Below are 10,807 nucleotides of genomic sequence, written 5' to 3'. Positions count from 1 at the left end.
ATCCCGAAAATGGATAACACCAACATGATTCTAAAAAATTATAGCCAGGCGCAGAGAATCGATTCATACGTTACCCAATTATCAACCACATCATCACATCAGGAAAAAAGAGCTGGCCAAATTCCCTGAGCGTTGTGTCTGTCAGGAGCCTCACACATGAATTAGCCGCGAGGGCCAAGACGCATGACGACCTGATGCTGATAGCCGAAGTCCCAGACAACCTCTATACTCTTTTGCAGACCGGATGTAATCATGTGTAACTAAGGACCACATGTGCTAGGTCTAAAATGAATATTGATTTGATGCCAACATTTGACAAGCCAACAATGAGCAATATCAAAAGTTGTCAAGAATTGACAACTTCTTATGAGGTTGGCAAGTAAACATAATAACCAGCCAAGCACTAAGCCAATATTTGCCAAATGTTGGCTTGTTAATTTTTGGCATCAAACTAATTATGCTCAAGATCATTCGCTACAGAAAGGAATGGAGCAAACGTTCGGTGTCGGTTCACTCCAAGGGTGAATGAATAGAGCGAGCAACAGTACACCCACACAAGTTGCCACAAGATCAGCCCGTTAAGATTTACTCCCTCCGTTCCGATTTACTCGTGGTTTTAGTTGGATCGAACACACAACGGAGTGTTCGCTCTAGAAACCGTTTCAGCCTAATGTTCGCTCCTTATCAAATTTTTTTTTCTGAACGAACAGCACAACAGGGCATCCCGAGCGAATGTAATGTAACAAAATAAAAAAAAAGCGAACGAACAGAGGAGGGTCCGTAGGCTCTCGTAGCCTCCGCCGCCCATCCGGCCGGAGCCTCTACCAGCGACGCCGCCTGCCTCCCCGCCCGCCCAGCAGCGACTCCCTCCCCGGAGCAACCGCCCCGCCCAAATCCGCCGCCCGGAGCCACGCCGCCGCGCGCTCCCTCCCACATCCCTCTTCTCGGTGACTGGATTGGGGCCGAGGAGGAGCCTGCCCTTGTCGCCCAGCAGCTCCCGCTCCAACGGCCTCGCCCACAGGCCCGGCAGCGCCAGCCGCTCCTCCCTCCCCTCCTCCGGTCCGCCCTCCTCCCTCCCTCCCTCCCTCCCCTCCCGCGGCATGCTCTGTTATCTTCTTACTTTTCTTGGCCTGATGATTTTTACTGATGGGGTTGTTTGTGAGTAGTAAATGCCAGTGAATTACAGTGTTCGACCTAGTAGTACAGAAAAAAAAACTTTTAACATACAGTACATATTCGAATTGCTAGACTCCGTATTGTTTAGCATGGCTGGATGGCATGGGTCACCACTCACCAGGATAGATCCACAACATTGCATTGTTCTTATCACTGCAGCTTGCAGATGAATTTCGTGGTTGTTACACGGATGATGCTCCTGTGTTGTTCAGTACAGTATAAGATACCTGTGCAGAGACAAAATACAAAATTTGAACAAGCCTGTGCAAATTTGTGTGGCTCTGAATAAGATATCTGTTTCTTACAGCCTTCTCCGATTACGATTTGTCGCTTATTGTCAGAATGATGCTGCTGAAAGAAAGTTCAGCAAGTTCTGTGACTAGCAGTTATATTTTTCAATTTTTATCATTATCATGTTCGTCTCCCCTGTTTAACGTTTCTTATGCTCTAGTTTTGTGAGTGGTAATATACTAGAATAGCTGATGCTTGTTGTGCGAGAGGAAGATATGTCAGCTATGCCATGATGATATGGGGGGCATCATCATGTGAATCATATGTATTTTGCGTGATCCATGTCTTAAAAATAGTTGTTGAAATAAACTGTATATTTTCATGCTTATTTATTTATTTATTTTCAAAATGATCATTGAAATGTCAATTGGTGTACAGTTTACTGCTTTATGGTTGATTAGCATCTAAACAGTCTTTCACGCCTTAGTGGTACTGCAGACAATTCCTACCAAATCTATACTTTCACAGTTGTCTCAGCCAAACAACTTCTAGCTTTCCCACAGTTATCAGCTCACATCAGATTTCTTGGAATTCACAGCTCAGCCAAACACAACCTTCGTCTCGCCGGCGAGAGCTTCTTGCGATGCCTGCCACGTTGATGCGCTGCCCCCTCCTGCTCGGGCGGCAACCGGAGACCGCCCTCCGACACTCCTTCTCCTCCTCCCGCATGCGTCGTGTGCGCAAAGCCGCGGGGGGTGGGGGCCAGGGGCCACCACCGGCGTATGGTGGGCTGCTGCTCGACGCCGGTGGCACGCTGCTGCAGTTAGCGCAGCCGGTCGCCGAGACGTACGCCACCCTCGGCCGTCCATATGGTTCGGACATCCCCCAGAAAAACCGTCTTTGTTTCCGCGCGTGTCTCGCTCGGCCATTTCATTGGACACATGGTGTGCACTAAGTACCTGTACTGTTTGCCGTTCTTCTCCAGGTGTGATGAAGTCCGAAAAGTACATCATGGAGGGATTCAAGCGGGCTTTCTCGGCGCCATGGCCCAAGACGCTCAGGTACCAGGTAACCCCCGTGGGCGGAATATAATTGCATAACAAAATAGCAATGCTGCATATGTAGTAGACTGCACAACTGTGGCTTGATTGTTGTTGAGGGGATGATATGCTGGACTGGCTTGTCATGCTAGGGTGATGGGCGACCATTCTGGAGGATTGTCGTCGCGGAAGCAACTGACTGCACAAACAGTAATTATTTCGAAGAAGTGTACCAGGTATCTCAAGACCGGCGTTGCTTATTCTGGACTCTGCTGCTTGTATAATGTAGCTAACAATCTATTGTTCTTATCTGCTAGTACTATGCACATGGAGATGCATGGCGTCTGCCTGGTGGAGCTTACAGAACACTGCGTGATTTAAAAGATGCTGGAGGTCATACATCCCATGTATCTTCTTGTTTTTGCTTTATGATATTCAGTAGTTTGCTTTAAGTTGATTTTTAAATCTCCATTGAGGCTCTTGTATGACCCTAATTAATCTGTACAGATGGCTCATGTTAATAATAATGTCTTGGTTTCAGTTAAGCTAGCTGTCGTATCTAACTTCGACACACGGCTAAGGAAATTGCTCAAGGATCTCAATGTCTCACATATGTAAGTGCTCACCACTACTGTCGAAATACCTTGATCTTGGTTCATTATGATTGGTTTTGTTTTCCTGTGAGTAATTGCCATGTGCTAAATGTTCTTGGGTTGTCCAGGTTTGATGCCATTGTTGTATCATCGGAGGTTGGATATGAGAAACCTGCTCCAGAGATCTTCAAAATAGCATTAGGTATTGCAGAGTTTAATCTGTTCAAGCTAAGTTTTATATACGTATTGAAGTGTAACAATAGTAAGCCTGATTCTGGATACACGGTTGTGCTGAAGGTAATGCTTTGAGCGACACCCACAAACAAGAAGCTTCGGTTCACAGTGTGCTTATTAGAACTAATTTATGTAACTAGTTCTCTTATTATTCCTGTGTGGCAGAACAAATTGGTGTGGAAGCCAGAAATGCAGTACACGTAGGAGATGATGAAACTGCAGACAGGGCGGGTGCTAACGCTATTGGACTCGAGTGCTGGTATGCAATTTTCTTTTGTACATTGTGGTTTCTTCCCCGTGCAGACATCGTGTTTCAAACTTTCAATAGTATCGGGTATTATTAATTTATTGGGACAAAAAGAAAAGGATAAAAAAAGAGTATTGAATATCTGGTTTGGTGGCTGACTGGCTGACTGACTGATTATTACTGATGTCGATCATTTTTAGGCTGTGGGGAGAAGATGTGAAGGAATTTTCTGAGATACAACGCAGGATTGTAGCAAAAGGCTCACGATGAGCGAGCGCAGGGCATTGTTTCTGTTTGCCTGATTCGCTCATTTGATTGCTAAGGGGCCCTAATAACAGTTTTGATTTCGCCAAATATATCTGTTTCTCCGCACGTTCTGTTGGCGTCCTTGTAATAAGTGCTAAGAAGAAGAATGCTACGCATGGTACATGTGCAAATACTTTCCGGCCCTGATGATCATCTTCATCATCGCCCCGTCCTGTGATCGTCGCGCATATATTAGACTAATTTGGACACGTTGATGGACTGACTTTTTCGTTTTCGCCAAGTTGATGTATGTATGTATGCATGCTAGTGTTGTCAAGACTGACCAAGTATGTCATATCGACAGCCACAAATGTTTTGCTGGCTGAGATGAAACCATGCGACGTCCATCACAAGACAAGAGTAAGAGACTCAAGGCAATTGCTTGAGGCCGCACAGAATTTTAGGGGCTACATTTGGTTTCCACGGAGACTTTGGAAGATCTCCATGATCGCCATCTGTGCTCCTGGGTGCCTAAACATCAGCAGCAATATTTTGCACCATCATTCTATACGCAGGGAGGACAAACATTATATAGACCAGATGCCAACACAGCCCTGACGTCGTGGTTTTACGCACAAGATATATAGCATCGGCATCAGCAGGGAAGATGTCCCTGGCTTTGTCTTCCAACCAAAGTCCGTCATCTTTTGACATTCTTAAGAAGTTGGTTCAAAATTGGGATATCATACCTAGGTGTCCTTATCTATTTTTAAAAAGTTGGTTCAACATTGGTATGTTCTTATTAATAAATAAGTGTAAAAAAAGCACTTCTTATTAATTTTGGCCCTTATCTATTTTTTCAAAACAAAAAAAAATCTGAAACTTTGGGATATCATACCTAGGTGTCCGTTGTACACCCGTGTTCATTTTTGTGGGGAATGGGTGCCGGTGGTATCCACAGTGCTGGAATTATGGTTCAACATACGATACATCTAATTTTTTTCTATATCATATGATTTTTTTTCTTTTTACTGACATTACCACGGGCACCCATTACGCTCGAAACTGAATATGGGTGTACACGGGCACCCATCTTTCATATCCCAAATTTTCAAAATTGTTTTAAACTTTCTAATATGTTTTTAATGCTATATTCATATATGGGTGTCTGGCACCCGAGAACCATGAATCCTCCTACCATGCATATGATACTACTGTATGATACTAACTCTACAATGCATCATGGTAGTCACATTTATTGCCATACACGGCACATACTAGTACATCATTTAATATGATACAATATCATATTATAATACTCAACCCTCTTTTTTTCAATTTAATTGTGAGCTACATAAGCAAAAAATGCTTAGTTGGCATGTACGATACTACCTATGATGCTCTCATTGTGATCATCCTAAGCAATAAAATAATTGCACACTCTGTAAATTTGGAGCTTGCTAACCACATCTACCGTGTGCTAATAACCACACTCTCTATATGAGTACATATATCATATCTTGAATACGAGACTTATTTGAGAACACTGAAAGATGGATTGTGATTACGTCAATTCTTAACCCGAACATATGTTTACGAGTTGAAGTAGCGAAAGACATCATGATTTGGACCATCTCAAATGAATCAGGGACCCCATCTCCTTTGTGCATTATGAAGATGCCACCAATGCAAACCAGATCCACGCTTGCAAAATGCCTCTGTTTCAACTTTCAAGTATGATGGTTTCATCATATAAGTAAGTTTTTCGACAAAGGGCGCTTTTATTATCTCAAAATGTAGCATCAAACACATATAAATCATAAAGATACGCCCGGCCTTTGCATGGCCAAGCTGCACACAACCACAAAACAAAAGTCTGGCAAAGTAAATAAAAATGACAAGCTGGCAACAATAAAGTCATATGAGACAGAAACAATGCCTATGTCGATTCAGAAGGTAGGCCGACCTGGAGATATGCTAACATTCATGTTGGGTAAAAACCTCCCTGGCAACCCGCTCCAACCACATACACACCGTCTTGAATAACGATAGATATTCCGTTTAGTGTAGCGTAGAACACATACGAACAACGTTAAATAACGTGCATATGAGAAGAGATTTTGCCATTAAAGACACCATCATTTCTACATAGCCAAAATGACCATAGTAAGACTGCCACTCCCACCTGAATTAGCGTACTAAACGTATTTTGATCATATAAGAATGAGGCACAGAGAATGAGAGGCGTAATACCAAACTCTCTCGTCAGTCAAACGAGTTTGAATCCTTAACAGGCTTTCTTGCCAGATTCGGCTGCTCAAGTTTACTTAAACAATTGTACCTAACTCCACAAGAATGTGGTAACCAGAATAAAACACTTTTTTTTGTGAGAAGAATAAAACACTTGTCAATGGGCAAATAGTTAACACTAGAGTTAACATCTAAAGCTAGCTAGTTATGACTCGGACATGTCCGGCCGCTGAACGGTCTAAAAATCGAAAGGAAATGTTGTTCATTTTTTTCATATGTCATATTTAATCCATCCTACATGCTTGTTAGCAAAATTTTCTTATTTTTCACCAATTTGACCCTCTTTTGCAACATAGAGCGCCACATGTTTAATTTTTGCCTCATACATATTGTTTTTCCATTTTTTTGCATATTACCAAAAAGGCGCTATAAGGAAGTCAAACGGTACTTTGCACTAAAATGGAGTCGTAGTAAGTTTAGTGTAACATACCAATTTTCAATTTGGATGTTAATAATTAGATCATTCATATGCATCCATGATTTATGCATTTTTTGCCCCGTTGACTTTCATTTGAATCAGATCCAAGGGACTTTGAGCAACTCAAGGACCTAAGGAGAGAATTGGAAGTTTTCCCCAAAACCATTTTGAAAATTTCGAAGTTGGGAATTTGGATCAAATTTGGTTTCACCAAAATCCGTTTCCATTATTTCAAAAGTAAAATAAAGAGAGAAGATAAAAGGACTTCTTCAAAAACAGAAGAGAAATACTGAAAATTGAATTTGAAAACAAATCATATTTATTGGGTTTTATTTGCTAATTATTTTGATGCAAATTTTATTAGCATGCAAACAGGTTTATTTTTAATATTTGCATTTTAGGTCTGATAAAATTTCACAGGGTCATACATAAAACCATATAATCATGTGAATTTTCTGGGAATTCTTAAATTTTATTTTCATTTTTTTGGGTGTTCTTACTGTTCTGTCAAAAAAAAACAGAAAACGTTTGTTTTCTAAAAAAAAGAGAAAGGCACCGGGGCAGGCCAACCGGCCCAGCCCAGCAGCGGCCAGGCTCGCCCAGCCCCCAGCACAGGCTAGCGACCAGAGGCCAACAGCCCCAGCGCCCACGTTTTCCAAAAAAAAAAGAGGGCGAGCGCCCCGCGCTCGAAGCCCGTTCGCTCGCACGTGACTCCCTCCCTCTATCGTTGACTCCCTCTGTTTCCCTGGCGCCAGGGCCCTACGTACCTTCTTCTTCCCCTTCACGAAACGGAACAGAGTCCAGCTCGCGCACGACGCCGCCGCCGCGTCCGAACTTCATGGGATCCCTATCCCGAGTCAACCCCTTCTCCAAGGAATCATGTCCTATAAATAGCGACGACCCTCCGCTTCCGATTCCCCTCGAAACCCCTCGCCAAGTCCACCTCTACAACACGTCCTCGCCGTTCCAATCTGACCGCAGAAGCTATAGTTCATCGCTGGATTCCGACGCCGGTGAGCCATCCCAAGTCTTCTTCTTTTGTACGTAGACTTCTCTCAATCCCTACAACCGTTTCGACAAGGTCTTGTGATCCATCTTTATCTACAACCGCCGCACCAACTAGGTCGTCTTCGCCGGAGCACGTGGAGCACCGATCTTCGTCACCTCTCCCCGCAGCCGTCTGACGTCCCCAATACACTCTGCCGCCAGCCCTGGGACCGCAACACTCCGCCTCATCCCCTAGACTCCACCGCCACGCCGAAGATCGTCGGAGCCGCTGCCCCACCGATCGAACCAAAGCCGCCCCAACACCTCATTCTTTTCTGTAAGTCCACGAGCACATCTTAGTTCAGTAAAAACAACGGTTTAACAGATTGCTTTTTATATCTGTTTAGTAGACCATTTTGTTTTCATTAGATCAGTTTTAGTTATGGTTTTTTAGCGGTTTAGTACGGTTCAGATCAAACCAGCTGATCAGTTATATTCTATAAAAGACGCACATGTACGTTTTGTTAAGTTTCGCCCGAGCATTTCATAGTTTCAGATCGCCCATCCCGTTAGGCCCAGTTTCCGTACGTTTTGTTTTTCTTCAGATTTAATCTATAGATCCGATTTAGTTGATTCTTTTTGCTACGGTTTCATAAAAATCCCACAATTTTGCTACTGTTAAAAACATGTTCTGTATAGAAGCTTTATTTGGTTGTTTTTGGAGTTTTCTCGAAGTCTCTCTCTTCGTTTTATTTTTGATTCTTTGCTTGATTGGTTATGTGTGTCAATGTTTGTTTTGTTAGATCATCCGGAGTGCAAAGCTTGCTACTACGAATCCCTAGAGTTTAACGATCGTCAACAAGGCAAGTTGTACTTTGATCATACCCATCCTATGTTTTTATTATGCATGTAGTCAACAGAGTAGTATGCATGTGTAGGAGTATTATGCTATGTTAAACCCAGATAGGATAGCCATATGTTTAGCCTAGTCCCGATAGTCTTTGCCTTATCCACGTTATGGTAGACGTGGATGATAGTCTTTGCCTTATCCACGTTATGGTAGACGTGCATTGGGTACCGTGTAATCATTAAGTGGGTACCGTGTGATCATTAAAGTAGTGATAGAACTTAAGAAATGACTACATTAACATCTTACATGTATTGTATTTTCTTGGTTTCATATCAAGTAGCTTCCATTATGGGCTCTGGCTTGGTTAACCCTAGTTGTGACTCTGTCCGGACGGTGCTACGAGATGTAGAAGGACGGTAGGATTATGGGCACCGGCAGTGGCCCAGAGGAACTTAGACCATGTTTCGTTCATCCCGTACGTTCTCAAACACCAAGAAGTGCGAGGACGTGAAGGGAGGGATCGATTCTTGTGGGGAAAAGTGTGCAAACCTCTGCGGAGTGTACAAACTAATCATGATTAGCCATCTACCCGGTTACAGACAACTTTGAGCAACTGGACTTGAAACCTCTGGAAGATCTTCTCATCACAAATAATTAATTTGATGTGGGTTTAATTAAACCATGATCCCCGGGTGCTCTCATGGAAATAACAACTTGGAACCTATGATCCTCGGAGGTTCTCATAGGTGGGTTAAATTGGAGCCGATCCAATTTAACAAATGGGTTAATTAAAGTGAAAATAAATAAAACTTGGCTAGTGAGTAGAAGCAAGTCAAAATTGACTTTATGCAAAATAAACCTTAGAGCTTTCCACTTGATATATCCTTGCATGTAGATGATAGGTCTGCTTTCATACTTGGGGTGTGACTTGCCAATACATTCAATGTATTGACCCTTTGTGGTTGCAACGTTTCATGTTGCAGATCTTTCAGATGAAGAGTAAGGTGCGACAGGTCGTTGTTCTGGACTTAGTTTTGTCGTGGAGCTGATTGACTCATTTACCTTCGAAGCTTCCGCAGTTATTTTATTTAGATGACCTTCAGCCATATTATTGTAATAAATACTCTTTTGAGGAGCTCGATGTAATAAAGTGTGTGATTGAACCATGTTATAATTACTTGAGTACCGTGTGTGTCAGCATACCGATCCAGGAATGACACTTAAGCACAGAGACTTCGATCCATTGGGATCGGGTCGCTACATTTAGGTATTGTCAGCTCACGAGCCGATCGAGTCGAAGCCCAGCTGAGCCGGGACAAGAATTGGACCGTTCAGCGGCAGGTCCTGTTCGAGTCAGGTCGTTCGCAAGCGATCCAAAAGCCTAGCTCGGTTCGAAACTAGACCGAGCCGGCTCGTGTCCAGAGTGACTCCTCATAAATATCTTGTATTGTCCAGATTTTTCCATTTGCATATATGTAATCATAAAGTCCACTATCAAGATATATATTTTTTATGCCGCACACATTAAAATATTAATTAAGATATTTAATGACACTTACACACGCTATATTAATGTAGTATTCACAATTTAATCCAAAAAGACATTAAATTGTGACATTTCTTATTTAATCACATTTAAGTGGAATTGATATAAATATGTTTTAATGTGTACTTTATTGAGAAATACAAATTTTATTACAATGTAAATCTTAAATTTATTATAATAATTAGCCATGATTTTAAGTTGTAAAATAATAATTTATAAACAAGTGTTAAAGTTTAGTATAAACAATGTTATTTATTTGGGCCGAACGTGTATTAAAGTTATTATTTTTTGATATCAATGCTTTTAAAAAGAGAACACATAAGCATATATGACAATAATTTTCAACTCATAATTCTTAAAATGAAATTTTATTATTAATGTTATTTCTAACTATCAAGCCTACGACAAAGGCACAAATACAGATGCAACATAAGTTAAAAATGAAAAATACAGTCGTCCATCGGGCGGAGTGGCTGCAGGCATGTAAATTAAATAGTGGGTTGCGGTTACGCGGGGTAGGCGATGTCTTCTTTTTCGACACGAAATTACACATTATATAAGAAAATCGGTAACATCCCAATTCGATTAAGACTTTATATATGTGGTTAGATTTATTTTTATATAATCACATAGGCATAATGATCTATATTTTATTCATAAATATAATATTTTTTTTCTTCTCTTGTAGTCATGTGTACTATATAACATTTTTTGCATCGATATTTAGAAGCATTATAACCGCACATTGTTCCATCCCTCTTAGCCATCAGCATTTTCGTCCATTGAATTTGGAGCTCTATGCATTTCTGGCCGTTGAATTTCTTTCCAGTCCCACCTGGGCTTTCGTTTCACAGAAAATGCTACACGGGCTGGCCGCTGCTCCGGTAACAAATTCACATGTATGCTATTAAATTGGGCCTATTGGGCTT

General features: G+C 41.8%; 1 protein-coding gene and 1 long non-coding RNA gene across 4 annotated transcripts; both read left to right on the top strand.

The window, feature by feature from the left end:
- The first annotated feature begins 735 nt into the window (after positions 1-735).
- LOC123088321 (haloacid dehalogenase-like hydrolase domain-containing protein 3) lies at positions 736-4,110 on the top strand. Of its 2 annotated transcripts, none has more exons than XR_006441845.1 (9): positions 736-1,059; positions 2,006-2,279; positions 2,393-2,475; positions 2,600-2,683; positions 2,765-2,840; positions 2,989-3,061; positions 3,169-3,337; positions 3,440-3,533; positions 3,722-4,110. XR_006441845.1 is itself a non-coding variant. In XM_044510512.1 (9 exons), exons 2-9 carry the CDS (start codon positions 2,051-2,053, stop codon positions 3,789-3,791), a joined length of 783 nt encoding a protein of 260 aa, XP_044366447.1. In that variant the 5' UTR covers positions 739-1,059; positions 2,006-2,050; the 3' UTR covers positions 3,792-4,110. The 2 variants fall into 2 exon arrangements, 1 of the variants encoding a protein (XP_044366447.1); XM_044510512.1 differs by having other exon boundaries at positions 739-1,059; positions 3,169-3,242.
- A 3,176-nt stretch (positions 4,111-7,286) lies between these two features.
- Positions 7,287-8,345, top strand: LOC123088323 (uncharacterized). Of its 2 annotated transcripts, none has more exons than XR_006441846.1 (3): positions 7,287-7,508; positions 7,619-7,819; positions 8,286-8,345. It is a non-coding gene; the product is annotated as an uncharacterized lncRNA (long non-coding RNA). The 2 variants fall into 2 exon arrangements; XR_006441847.1 differs by having other exon boundaries at positions 7,335-7,535.
- The last annotated feature ends 2,462 nt before the right edge of the window (positions 8,346-10,807 follow it).

This window comes from Triticum aestivum, chromosome 4A (assembly GCF_018294505.1).
Source record: "Triticum aestivum cultivar Chinese Spring chromosome 4A, IWGSC CS RefSeq v2.1, whole genome shotgun sequence".
In the NCBI taxonomy this organism is placed as follows: Eukaryota; Viridiplantae; Streptophyta; class Magnoliopsida; order Poales; family Poaceae; genus Triticum; species Triticum aestivum.
The sequence above is the reverse complement of the archived record's forward strand: the minus strand, read 5'-3'. Positions and strand labels throughout refer to the sequence as shown.